This window comes from Esox lucius, chromosome 4, assembly GCF_011004845.1.
Source record: "Esox lucius isolate fEsoLuc1 chromosome 4, fEsoLuc1.pri, whole genome shotgun sequence".
Taxonomy (NCBI): domain Eukaryota; kingdom Metazoa; phylum Chordata; class Actinopteri; order Esociformes; family Esocidae; genus Esox; species Esox lucius.
In genome coordinates, this window is record NC_047572.1 from 32,657,929 (window position 1) to 32,672,333 (window position 14,405).

A 14,405-nucleotide genomic window follows, 5' to 3' on the forward strand; every position below is an offset into this window, starting at 1 on the left:
CGGAGGGTGTCAGGTTTGGGGACCACACGATTTCGTCTCTGCTCTTTGCAGATGATGTTGTCGTGTTGGCCCCTTCTAACCAGGACCTTCAGCATGCACTGGGACGGTTTGCAGCCGAGTGTGAAGCGGTGGGGATGAAAATCAGTACCTCCAAATCCGAGGCCATGGTCCTCAGTCGGAAAAGGGTGGCTTGCCCACTTCAGGTTGGTGGAGAGTGCCTGCCTCAAGTGGAGGAGTTTAAGTATCTAGGGGTCTTGTTCACGAGTGAGGGAAGGATGGAACGGGAGATTGACAGACGGATCGGTGCAGCTTCTGCAGTAATGCAGTCGATGTATCGGTCTGTCGTGGTGAAGAAAGAGCTGAGCCGCAAGGCGAAGCTCTCGATTTACCAGTCAATCTACGTTCCTACTCTCACCTATGGTCATGAGCTTTGGGTCATGACCGAAAGGACAAGATCCCGGATACAGGCGGCCGAAATGAGTTTTCTCCGCAGGGTGGCTGGGCGATCCCTTAGAGATAGGGTGAGAAGCTCGGTCACCCGGGAGGAGCTCAGAGTAGAGCCGTTGCTCCTCCACATCGAGAGGGGTCAGCTGAGGTGGCTTGGGCATCTTTTTCGGATGCCTCCGGAACGCCTTCCTGGGAAGGTGTTCCGGTCCCATCCCACCGGGAGGAGACCCCGGGGAAGACCTAGGACACGCTGGAGGGACTATGTCTCCCGGCTGGCCTGGGAACGCCTCGGTGTCCCCCCGGAAGAGCTAGAGGAAGTGTCTGGGGAGAGGGAAGTCTGGGCATCCCTGCTTAGACTGCTGCCCCCGCGACCCGGCCCCGGATAAGCGGTAGAAGATGGATGGATGGATGGATAGAACGCAGACTGAAATCAAGATTATGTAACATTTACTTAAAATTCAATGAACGTTAACGGCAGCTGGTAGGCTAAAGAACGTGATATTACTACTGGTGGTATTAAATATCATGACAAATATGCATAAAACACACTAACAGGTTGCAAACGTTCAGTCTACTGAACACATCCCTACTGTTTTGGGGCTGAACTAATTCTAAAATGATTGACGTGTTTCGGGGCTAGTACAGAGACAAAGATATTAGAACACTACACAGATGTAGCTACAGTAACCAAGGGGGCGGGGCTTAGCAAAGGTTTTGACTCTATTTCAAGGTGAGTCTGGCGGACTGATTACGAGCCTCATAATACGAGGGCGGGTGACTCATTATCTCAGTCACCGCATTTAAAACTCCCTCGAATAAACCGTCAAAAGTTATCTTGCCTGACGGACCAGTGGTTCTAAAATTAGACTCGCCCGAAATGGAAACTACTCGCCTGAGGCGAGTGGGCGAGCTTCATTTCCAGCCCTGTGTGTCATACTAGTCAGGTGTACTGTTTTCCTCCAGGTATCCAGTAGGCCTCTGGGTTGTGGCTCAGCTGAGGGAGAGTGGTCTTATGGACACATCCCATAATTGACCTCAAGGCATTATTCAGGCCCACAGTGACCTCTCTGACCCCTGGCTCAATGAGTGAGGTCAGGCCTATTGATCCCCAATCTCCAAATCTCCATATATACCCTCAAAGAGCCTGGATGGCAGAATAATCTGCCTGTGTAAGACCTCTTTGTCTGTTTCAGTGCATACTAATAAGGAATGAGGGCTAGCTAACCTCAAAGGGGTCATAAATATCTGGGTGCCATGGCAATAGGAATCCCACCCCACGGCCACTTTCCAGAACTGGGCTCATGCCCTAGTGTTGATCACGTCCACACAGTTGCCTTGGGAAGTTAATGGTCCCCCCCAGTCTCTCCTGAAATTGTTCCTCGTTTGAATCAGATACTGGGAACATTGAGCTGGTGCTCCGAGGGTTCATTCTGGGCGTGTTGGCACACTAGGTGCTCATGTTTTGCATCAACATTGAAATTTGGTTATCAAGGTGGAGATAAATTAGTGAAGACTCCTCCCCTGCAGGTCCCTTAGTGTTACTCTTTCAGACAGGCGTGAGGTCACTTCCTTTGAACCAGGAAGAGCTGAGATACTCAGCGGACACACCTTGTCACTATCGGTGCTGTGCTTGAAGCCCCTGGCCTGCTTTTCAAACTCTTTCTGTTGACGAGGGCCTTGTGACCTCAAAGAAGTGCTATATTTACTGCAGGAATGCATTTCTGGGCTGGCGTAGGAGTATGATAGAGAAAGACGGCCAAAACCCCACAACAAAAGCCCTAAATCTGGATGGGTTACCTTCATAAAATATAAGAAGTGAAGGTTAAGGGTCATTATCACGATCCAACGGTCATGGGTCAGGTTACCTGCCAATATGGATATAAGTTATTTCCACACAATTTGCCTTTTTTCCAAATTGCTTTTTTTTGTTCTGTATTTGTGCACTTTCTTGCTCCAAATATGTGAAGCACAAGTTTAGCCTAAGCAGGAAGCTACAGCTAAAGCTACAAACTTTAAAGGTGAGGTAGCATGTTCTATGTTAGGTCCAGTCTATGAGACCAAGCTGATGATCCCTGACCTTTTCAGATTCTATTTTGATTTTCTCATCTTCCACTGCCAAGGCTATAATTCACACACACTACGACGCAGTGTTCGATTAATGTACTTATCTAAGTACATTTCAAGACAAAACAACCTCATAAACTGTAGACCAATTATAGCCTGTTTATACGAACACATTTACAAAACTAAATTAGATAATCATATAATAGCTGCAGTTATTTACACATTGTCAACATAAAAAAAAACGTGTAGTTCAATAGTGAACTAAATGTAGAATATTAAAAGATGTTATACATTTTATGAAATAAAAAACTATTAATTTCGGGACCATTGTGGTTTTGTCTATTCTAAGGTTATTAGCCTATTTAAGGGTTAATATGGTGTACGTACCAGCCATAACAAACATTTTTCCATAATCCCTTTGATCAACTCAATCAGAGCTTCAGAACAGTAGCTTTTCGTTGCTTGCGGTCATTAGCGATCAGACCGTTCTTGAGCGTTAAGGTGGATCCATTAATTGTTCTGTTTTGGAACGATTAGGAAGCCATTTTTACCGGTGCATCTCATGACACGACATAAACGCCTAGGTTATTTTAGACAACTAATTATAGACAACCAGGTAATTATAACTTCACAGGACTGAAGCATGGTAATGCGAATAACAGTTCAACCAATTAGAATAAAGCAATGCGCTGTCATCACTCAGTATTTCCTCGAGATATCGACTTGCACTTGGCTTACTGGCATCTGTCGGTGTAGCAAAACTTTAGAAAGGTGTTTAAGCCCCGATTTGAAATGGAATAACTAAATGAAGCACAGTAGCATATATTGCTATTGATTCGATAACACCTGTAAAATTGGGTAATGCTCGCTCATCCACAGCAGACCTATTTTATTGGCGAGCGCTCTGACATTCCTGTCTATTCAACAGTTTTTCTTTGCCATCTCGCACATCCAGGTGAGTTATTTCTTTCAATGGTTTGGGACTTGCTCCACTTTCGGTCGACTCTATAGCCCGAGCTATAGCCCATACGCCTGTTTGGACTACTTGGGCTAGCCTACTTTTGATTCATCCCTGATTAGACATCTAATTATGTAAGTTGTCAGATTAATATGGACTGCAGCATGAATGTCAATGATATTCGGCAAAATTTGCGTGTTTTGGGTGATGTTCTTTTGGCAAATGACACTTGCGTGCGTTTATACCACTATATCTCGACAGTCTTACTTCCTTTGTTAGTAACTGGATGATTGCGTATTTTTACAGTTTATTTGAATAACGTATTTGCTAAGTTGATGTCGTCAAACTTAGTTCGGCTCTGCAGGCTAACAGAAAACAAATGCTTGTTTTTGACGTTCGATTTACAAATGCTTATTCACTTGAATGTTTCAAGTAAACACTAGCGTACAAGCAAAAAAATTGATATAGTGCTTCTCAATTCTGCGTAATCTGCAGCCCGGTCACTCTTTTTTTCGTACTAATCTACAGTACTGTACTTGACGCCTCGTTTGCAGCGCTCCTCCAACGCTACCCATCCAACGCGCGCGTTCAGCGTAACGGTGAATGGCGAAGAGGACTTGTAAACAAATTATTGTCTTGCCCTAAACATTAGTTTTTATAGACCTGATATAGCAACTGTGCTAATCTTAGTGATGGAATATAGCGCTCACTTTGTGGATCCTGTTGATCTGCGTGCTATGATGTGCAGCTCGTGAATTGCCCAAGAGGAACGCGTGTGGAATAGAATAGTCGTTATAGGCTACAACAAAACCTTCTTGCATTTGTTGTAGTAGATGTCATTTGCGGATCCCCTATGTGTAGAGGGCTTATTTGAGGTAATCTTAATTTGATGCCCTTTCCGTTTTTCCTGTGACGTCGACTGACACCCGCTCGGCTGGAAGCCCTGCGCTCATTTTCTTCGCTTTTTTTCTCAGTTCCTTTGTCAGAACCGAGAGGGTCGTGATTTTTGTATGCAACATAGCGGAATTCATGGTGGAAACGTTTTGCTTTATCAATGTGCATTGATGTAGCAGGAAACGTGGAGGAGATAAGGTAAGAAAAGCTCATATTCAAACGATTCAAACGCTTTGATGGGGACGATCCAGGATCATGGTGTTTCTTTGCCAATTCTCCAGATGCGCTTTTGTGAACTCATTTGTGTAGGCAATGTGAGTAGACTGAATGTACTAATAACTCGAAACGTCCGTCGATAGCCTTCGATATAAATTGAATCATATGGTCCACAGGTTTGCCTTGTTTGCGGTCATCTCTTGATACAACTTTCACGAAATTAGTATCTTGGAGAGTAATTGCATTGTTTTCTGATTGCCTCACAGAACACTTATCTCAGCACCTGGTATCTCTGGAAAGGATTTCATTGAAGAAACTGTCTGCAAGAGATTAAAAGGATTTCCATTCTTGTCTAAATCGGGAATTACACATCCAAACTGGGATCTATGAGCGGAAAAGTGGCGAAGCCCAAAGAAGATAAGGATGCTTCCAAGGGTAAGGGGCGAGCTTCGCAATGAACAACACTGCTCTTAAATTAATGGTTTAAAGCGACGGTGCGTTCATTCATCTCGTACACGTCCCCTGAAAACAATAGTAGGCCAACGAGCCTACTTGATGGCGCGGCACCAAGACCAGATGTGGCTTTATGGTTACAGACCAGACCACTACCCATCTATTATTAGCACATGTTATAACCTAATTATTGCGCATGTACCCTAGTGTATAATATTTATTGATTTCATAATTTAAATGATCTATACAAATTTCAGAATTATTAGGCTAGTTAATACACCATAGTGAAAACAGCAGTGTATTTCAGAGAGCGTTAGCAATCGTAAATGAAGAATGTTCGTGCTGTCGCTTTAACGCTTAACGTGGTGGCGGTGAAGAACAATGTCACTGGCATCCTGTTGAAAATATCCCCTTGTCCTTCTTGCTTACACCTTTTACCCAGGTTTGCATTTACCCAGCTTTCCACATCACATCCCAATCATACACACAGGTGTTCTATGCTAAGTGATGACGTGGGTGCACTATTTTGCTATGGTACTGTTTTCATTAGTGCTGGTGCACTAATGACCCATTGCATAAAAATTACCCTCTGCACGACTCTAGAACAGCCTCGCTAGCCTGGGTGGCAGGCCCTTCACCTCACGTTTCACTGAAGCTAAATAGATACATTCAACACACGGGGAACGTAAGCTAAATAGCCTGGAACCCAGGCTACAGCCTCGCTCGGTGTGTGGATATAAACTGGCGAACCATTGCCATGGAGACAAAGGGGAGGCAGGGTTGCCGGAGAAACCTCGGCGAGATTAATTGATGTGTTCGCTCTATACTGAGTTTGTGCAGACCTTTTGCTCGCTGGCACGCACACGCTTTTATCCCTTTGTTTCGATGATTGCGTATTTTGTCAATTGAGGCTATCAATGACAAGGCAACCAATCAAAACAGAATATATCCAATAGCAAACCATAAACTGGCCAATAGGCAGCCAGTGTGGAGTCATATCCAATTACATTTGTAATTAATCCTGGATAAATCAGATTTATACTAGCATAATCAATCTACCAATAGCCTATTAATGCATCAGATGGAATATTTGTCAATCTGCTAATTGAAATTTATTATGATTAAGAAACTATTATATTGGAATTAGAACCACTGGCTGCTTGTTTGTTTTGTGTTAACCTTTTTTTATTTTTTTTTTATTTATAAATCTATATTTGCCCTGAAAATTTAAATGCAGATAAAATCTGCTGACCTCAATTATATTGTGGTTTGTTTCAATGCATGTCTAAGACAATATTCCAAACATGTTATTTGAAAAATGTGTTTCTGCTCCAGAAATGAGTGGGGATCCTGGTTTTTTTGTCGTCACACAATTTTGTTCCTTTTATATTCTGAGCACTGCTTTATTACCTGCCTGGTAAAGTGGACTTGCCGTCAAATCCAGTTGACTTGTGCATGCTTTCACCTATTGAGATGTTTTCACCTCAGTTATCATTGCTTTCTCTACTGTACATCACTGGGTCTGCAATCCGTCCCACACAGAGTCATCATCATAATATAGAGATGTTCATCAGAGGTTGAAAGGTCAATAGAGGTCTTAATCAACTTTGTTTGAGCCTTAGACACTAACCGGCCCTTCTGAGTGAATGAGCCACCATGTGTGTACAGCATTGCAATGGAGTTAAGCTTTGGATCAATTCAACTTATATTTTTAAGCAAAATAAAGGATTGAGGGAAGGGATTTAACCTGGGAAATAATGGACTGGAATTTGAGGCTCATAAGCCCTGTGCCTGCTTAACATTTGTGCAAACTGTCAGAAAATCTCACCAAACTCCTGCACTTTTGGCATTTCTAATGGCCTTTATTCTGTCAGTAGCACTGTATTTCATTTGGAATGTAAAGGTGATTTGAAATGCAATACTGTGTAGTGCCTCATTTGAATGCAATGGCTTTGCCTTCATGTGTACTCCGTGTGGTAATGCATTTCGTCAGTCCGAAACACAGAGCCGGGTCAGAACCCCGTTTTGAGTATGTAGAAGGGTGGTCATAGAATGGAGGAACCAGAAGAAGCCCAATCTATTCTCTGTGAAAGGGCATGCTTCACTGCTCCGTATGATATGAGCACATTCTGTGCTAGTACATTGGATTACAGAATGGGAGAGCGAGAGAAAGAGAGAGAACAGTGTTGTAGGGATTCAGCTGCCCTCCGATATCACGGCAGGCAGATCAGTTTGCGTTAGCCTCCCTTCGCCCTGGGCAGCCTGAGTTGTCCAGGCAAAGTGATGCGTCAAAGCCTTGTGACATACCTGCTCAAAGTCCTGGCCTCAGTACCAGCCTCCCAAATCCTCCCGAAGCCTGGGAAATCAACTGGCTCAAAGCCTGGGAAATCAACTGGATCAAACCTGGGAAATCAACTGGATCAAAGCCTGTTTCCACACAGTTGTCATGTTGATGTTTGTCCCCACTCCCGTCCTGTCTTTGACAGTTCTTAGTGTTTGTGTGTGTTTGTGTGTGTCTGTGTGTGTCTGTGTGTGTGTGTGTGTGTGTGTGTGTGTGTGCATGTGTGTGTCTAACCCCCGTGCTGGTCTTATTTCAGTGGCTGAACAATACACAGTCAATAGTTTCATTACAGTCCTGTAATCTAGCAGCTGATCACCTGGGTGACTTTGATTTCAGCAAACCGAAAAGAGCAGATTCAAAGGGGGCCATTTGTTTCTCCCACCATGTCTGGCTGGTGTTATGTTATCCATTTAACATTGCTGGGTGATGTAACGGAGCTACCCAGTCACTGCCTGCTGATGTAAATAGGGATTTATAAAGTACATTTTTCTGATTGCTGGGAAAAAGGAGAAATGATCCTTTCTGCATTGAAAGCTACACCATTAAGCTGATAGTATGGCACTCAGTTCTAAAGTACTTATTTAACCTAGATATGGGCTAGGATTTGCTTTGGAACTCACAAAATGTCATCACAATTCTGTAGTTGGGTGCCAATATAATGTGCATAGCCATTAGTTATCACTTTCCGTGTGATGTAATTTAATATTTGCATTTTTCTATGAATTTTACTGTTGCAAAGATACTGGTCACTATATGTCTGCTGCTGAGGTACATTGAGAAAAAGTTCACAGAAATGTAGGTGCTGAAAACCTGTTGTCTTTCCCTGTAGTAAAACATGTATGAGGCCAAGCTATGGAAATAGAAATATCTAAGTCTGGGAACAACAGATAGTAATTAACTAATGGTTGCTTATATATTTTGCGGCTTGTTTGTATCCTGAATTGTGTGTCATAGTATGTGCAAGTGACTTTATAGGTTGTTATATATTATTGCAAATTGTTAAAATAAAATTAATATTTGACCGCAAAATAAGAAAGGCATTGCCACCCCATTAATGGTCTGCTCACCCCCAAGAGTGGGAACCCCTAGCCTAAGTAGAATAAAGGGGAAACTGTGTCGGTTGCGCCGGGATGGAATACTCCAGTGGACGTCTTTCCCTTAGCTGATGCAGACTCGGCCTTTTCACCCTCAGGGGGCTAGCTCTCTGCCGCGGAGACCTGCCACTTGACATCACAGCGTACCACCCTGACATGTTTGAGACTGTTAGAGAACCTGTCTTTCCAGTTTCCTTTTGGGCCCACAACGGCTTGGCATTATGGGCCCTGACGGACAGCTTGGCTGCCTGGAGAGGCCCTGTGATTGGTGTATTTCTGTGGACTGTATCTGTCTGCCTGTCTCTTTGTCCTGCTTTGTCCCAGAGCCCTCAGAGGACCAACAACCCAAAGGCATGTAGCCAAATAGTTATATGATTTAGTAATGTGAATGCATTTGAAAATATAAATCAATTCTATTTACAATTTTATTTGTAACATTTTCTGGTCGTGCCAGTGATTGCGGCACGCTTGTTTTTGAACAAAATAATATTTTGTTGATGACAAATTGTTTTCTCTTACAAAAGATTTCATTCAATGATGATTTCACGAGTCATAGATCAAGCTCATATACAACAATTACATTTTTGGTTGGTATTTCCCTAGTGTGAGGAGCGAATAGCAAGAAGGCAGCACCACACGGTCACAAACACAGACAGGACACAATATCCCGTGAGGCGCGGGTGTTTAACCGGGAACATAAATAGCCACATAAAAACTGATGAGGTGCAGGTGTGTCAATTGGGGTGCGCTGCTGCCATCGTCTCCGACCGGCTGTTAGGATGCCAGCGAAGTGGAGTGTTGGAGAGGGTGCGCTGCGCCACGCGGTGCCACCGTCACGTCTAGGGTGCCCATAATTCTTGTGGGGGACTGTGCTACAGTATGCCTTGCAAAAGCGTTGAAACCCCTGAATTTTTTTTGTATTTAATCCAGTAGAGGGTTAGTGACCAGAGATGGGCCTTATTTTGTATTTAAGCTGCTTTTTAGTATTTTATAATCTTAATTTCACTGGCCTGAAATACTATCGGACATATTTCATGGCAACATTCAGTGCTTTAGAGGTCTGTATTTTGTATGTTCAAAAACACTTTTCAACAGTCCCGTTTCACATTAGCAGTTGAATCAAGAGAGTTTCACATTAGCATGTGAATCATTTAGTGTCAAGAGAGATTTACAGTCAGTTCAATCAGCTTAAGTAGATAAACAACAACAGATTACAGTCATATTAAGCAGAAACTGAAATAAAAGAATACTGGCAAATTAATGCAGTTGTGAATGTAACTTGTAGGTCAAAGGAAAATGATGATTTAACGTATTGTTCTGTGAAAAATTCTCTATTTTGATACTTTGGTCTCTTTGATATTTCATAAATTTGCACATTTGTTGCAGTGACTGTGGGTTTCGCTTCTTCCATTCCAGTCATCATTCATGAGCACCTAAAACAGTGCAGAAAAAAGCCACACTAGCTACAGAAGACCCAGTTCCCCTGTGATTCCATCATTGTGCAGCCGAGGCCAGTGACCTGCCTTTAAAATCCCCAGAATTCCTGGGTTTTATGATGTGTCAGCCAAGCGGCCCGGGCTAATCCTGAAAGCCGTGTGTTTTATGAGGTGAACGGGTTTTGTGTAACACCGGCCTTCTGGGCCCTCGTTGGTCTGAACCACTCCTGGGATCTTATTGTCATTTGCTGGGCGGCAAAAACGAATCAGCCAGTCAGCCAATCCTTTCTATGGTTCCTGTGTCTCCCGTCTCCCATCTCGCTCTCTTCCCCATTTCCTCTCTTTCTTCATCCATTCCTCCCTCTGCCTTCTCTCTTTTCCGCCATTGACCCTGACCCCTGACCTCATGGTCTGCCGCTGCTTTGTTGGGATGCTTTTATCCTCATTAATGAAACGGGCTGGCAGAGAAAACCCAGCCTTCCTGACGATTCTCATCACCCATTTCCTGATGTTTAAATGCTCACACTGCTCTAATGGGCTTTAGACTACATAAGTGTGGACTGGACTCAAACGAGACAAGTAGTGATGACCTATAGTGTTGTTCAAACAAGCCAGGCTTGAAGGGTGCTTAAGTGATTATCTGTAAAGATCCAATTCGGCTTTGGATGCAAGTCATTTGTTCATGTCACGATGGGTGTTTGGGGTCTGGTTTGAATGCCTGTATTTACAGTGGGGAGAACAAGTATTTGATACACTGCCGATTTTGCAGGTTTTCCTACTTACAAAGCATGTAGAGGTCTGTAATTTTTTATCATAGGTACTCTTCAACTGTGAGAGACGGGATCTAAAACAAACATCCAGAAAATCACATTGGATGAATAAAAATAAAATAATTGGCATTTTATTGCATGACATAAGACATCTGTCCACACACTCAATCAAACAGACTCCAACCTCTCCACAATGGCCAAGACCAGAGAGCTGTGTAAGGACATCGGGGATAAAATTGTAGACCTGTACAAGGCTGGGATGGGCTACAGGACAATAGGCAAGCAGCTTGGTGAGAAGGCAACAACTGTTGGAGCTATTATTAGAAAATGGAAGAAGTTCAAGATGACAGTAAATCTCCCTCGGTCTGGGGCTCTATGCAAGATCTCACCTCGTGGGGCATCAATGATCATGAGGAAGGTGAGGGATCAGCCCAGAACTACACGGCAGGACCTGGTCAATGACCTGAAGAGAGCTGGGACCACAGTTTCAAAGAAAACCATTAGTAACACACTACGCCGTCATGGATCAAAATCCTGCAGCGCACGCAAGGTCCCCCTGCTCAAGCCAGCGCATGTCCAGGCCTGTATGAAGTTTGCCAATGACCATCTGGATGATCCAGAGGAGGAATGGGAGAAGGTCATGTTGTCTGATGAGACAAAAATAGAGCTTTTTGGTCTAAACTCCACTCGCCGTGTTTGTAGGAAGAAGAAGGATGAGTACAACCCCAAGAACACCATCCCAACCGTGAACCATGGAGGTGGAAACATCATTCTTTGGGGATGCTTTTCTACAAAGGGGGCAGGACGACCGCACTGTATTGAAGGGAGGCTGGATGGGGCCATGTATAGCAAGCTCTTGGCCAACAACCTCCTTCCCTCAGTAAGAGCATTGAAGATGGGTCGTGGCTGGGTCTTCCAGCATGACTACGACCCAAAACACACAGCCAGGGCAACTAAGATGCATCTCAAGGTCCTGGAGTGGCCTTGCCAGTCCAGGACTTTGAACCCAATAGAAAATCTTTGGAGGGAGCTGAAAGTCTGTATTGCCCAGTGACAGCCCCGAAATCTGAAGGATCTGGAAAAGGTCTGTATGGAGGAGTGGGCCAAAATCCCTGCTGCACTGTGTGCAAACCTGGTCAAGAACTACAGGAAACGTATGATCTCTGTAATTGCAAACAAAGGTTTCTGTACCAAATATTAAGTTCTGCTTTTCTGATGTATCAAATACTTATGTCATGCAATAAAATTTAAATTAATTACTTAAAAATCATACAATGTGATTTTCTGGATTTTTTACATTCCGTCACTCATAGTTGAAGTGTACCTATGATAAGAATTACAGACTTCTACATGCTTTGTAAGTGGGAAAACCTGCAAAATCGGCAGTGTATCAAATACTTGTTCTCCCCACTGTATCTGAGTTCCATCTTTCATCAAAGCGACGGCTCAAAGGATCACAGGACATGTAGGTACCGGATTATGTATCGATTCGAGATGTTTGGATTAGAGCGGGGATTGGATTGTTGTAGATACACTCTGTTTTATTTTCTGTCATCAGAAGATAATCTTCCAGAATTGCGGTTACGTGTGTCTAACAGTGCTGATGACAATGACCTCTTTACACAGAGATGGGAAATAATAATATCTCAGAGTACACACCCCTTCATGTGTAATGCATTGTGGGTTTTTTAAATATTTATACTGACCTATAAGCTAAACAATGTCTCTTCTGCCGTCCAATGTTTTAGAAACCTCTGTTTGGGTTAGGCTGTCCCCCTGGTGAGGGTTTGATGGGGAGAGACACAACCCGGCCAAGTCCCTCTTTTAGAAAACAGACTGAGCCAAAGCTCGAAAGATCCGGTGGTATTTCTGACTGGCCTATAATTACAAAATCACACTGACCATGTCAGCAAAAAAATTTCCCCTGGGTTCTAGGCTAGCCTCAAATAGATTTTCTTTAGGTCACACAAAGCTGTGACTAAGGGGAGCTTCGTACGGCCTCATTGCTCTCCGTTTGGGGAAGGCGAACCATAGCCCGTATTTCTCACCACAAGGTGGCTGTGGACTCGTCCCTCAGTAACACCTCTGGCAGGTGTGTGACCCTCCTTATAACCCCCGGGCTTGCTGGCAACTCAGGGGATCAAATGTTTGGAGCTGGAGGACGGAGTGATGAGCTCAGAAGACAGAGGCACTGTGTGTCAGCTCTGACTCATTTAGCGGGCAGTTTAACAATGTGTGAATGAGTGACTAGCAGTAACTAACTGTGTGAATCTCTTTATATGTATTTGTATGTGTAGAGAGAGAAAAAGGTGTATATTACGAATGTTTTTTAGAGTTCTGTTCTAAGCTGACAAGCATTTTAAATTACACTGTATCTGAATAGAACCAGTCCTTATGTAGGACCTACTGTAGACATGTGAATAATCCCTCCCTCTGGCATGTTTTCGTGAGGATCTGTGAATGCCCAATATGTTTGTTTTTTAAATATATCTTTTGGGGAATTTGTACGCTTCTATTGGATAGCGGTTGTGGAGAAAGCGTTCTTGCTGAAAGAGCAGTGGGCTGGATTCAAACGTATGCTGCAGTTGCACATTTGCTCTGAGACCACTGGACCCAGGAACAACTAACTGTCTGAATCTCACTGTGAGGAGCAGCTGCAACACCCTGGGCCAGCACTGCAGCTATACCTATATATATTCATATATTTACCCATATCTACCATATTTACCCATATATATTCATATATTTACCCATATCTACCATATTTACCAATATATATTCATATATTTACCCATATCTACCATTTCTACCTATATATTCATATATTTACCCATATCTACCATATTTACCTAGATATATTCATATTCTTACCCATATCTACCATATTTACCTATATATATTCATATATTTACCCTTATGTACCTATTTTTACCCATATTCATTTATTTACTTATATATATTTTATATATATTTACCCATATCTATCCCTTATGTACCTATTTGTACCCATATTCATATATATTTACCCATATCTACCCATATTGTCCTATATTTAACTATATTTACCTACATTTACCCATATATTCCTATATTTATTTTCCTATATTTACCCATATCTACCCATATTTACCTATATTTACCCATATGTATCCATATTTACCTATATTTACCAATACATATTTTCCTGTATTTATCCATTTTTTTAGTCTTTTTTTTTTTTTTGTATGGACACTTTTCTGGGAAATCCATGTTTAAAATTAACTTTTTGGATACATATAAAAATGAATTAAATTAGACAAATAATATTTTTGAAATACTTTAGAAAAATGTAATTTGTGACTTATTGGTAAATGTGTTCGGAACACATACGTTTATGCGAAAATATGTTATTTGGAAAATATTTTACATATTTTAGATTTTTGCCATTTAAAAAATTATTCAAAATGGGCTCAGAGGGCACACTTCTGGCAAGGCTGTGATTTGTTGTCAGTTCAGAAAAGTCTGAAAACTTATTATCAGATGGTCAGAGGTCACACCAAGCCATCTAGCAGCCTTTAGATGTTGTAGAAAATGTATTTATTGGCATTCTTATTTATTAATTATTTTATAGAAGAGTTTTGTACTCCGTATGTTTGATCAATTAGCATATGCTAAAAACTAGTCTTTCTCTCTGTGTGTTCAGGGGCAGTGATGAATGCAATGTCACCTGAGCAGGGGCCTTAGCTCCTTTAA

General features: G+C 42.4%; 1 protein-coding gene across 3 annotated transcripts in view; it reads left to right on the forward strand.

The window, feature by feature from the left end:
* Positions 1-4,026: 4,026 nt before the first annotated feature.
* The window catches only part of fgf13a (fibroblast growth factor 13a), a 130,085-nt gene continuing 119,706 nt past the window's right edge, over positions 4,027-14,405 (forward strand). Inside the window, exons 1-2 of one of the 3 annotated variants that reach the window (XM_013133656.4) lie at positions 4,027-4,561; positions 4,846-5,014. In XM_013133656.4, coding sequence (XP_012989110.1) covers positions 4,966-5,014 — 49 coding nt within the window. In that variant the 5' untranslated portion in view covers positions 4,027-4,561; positions 4,846-4,965. Of the gene's footprint in view, positions 4,562-4,845; positions 5,015-5,491; positions 5,567-14,405 lie in introns of those variants that run through there. The other 2 variants (XM_013133660.4, XM_034291812.1) reach the window with 2 other exon arrangements.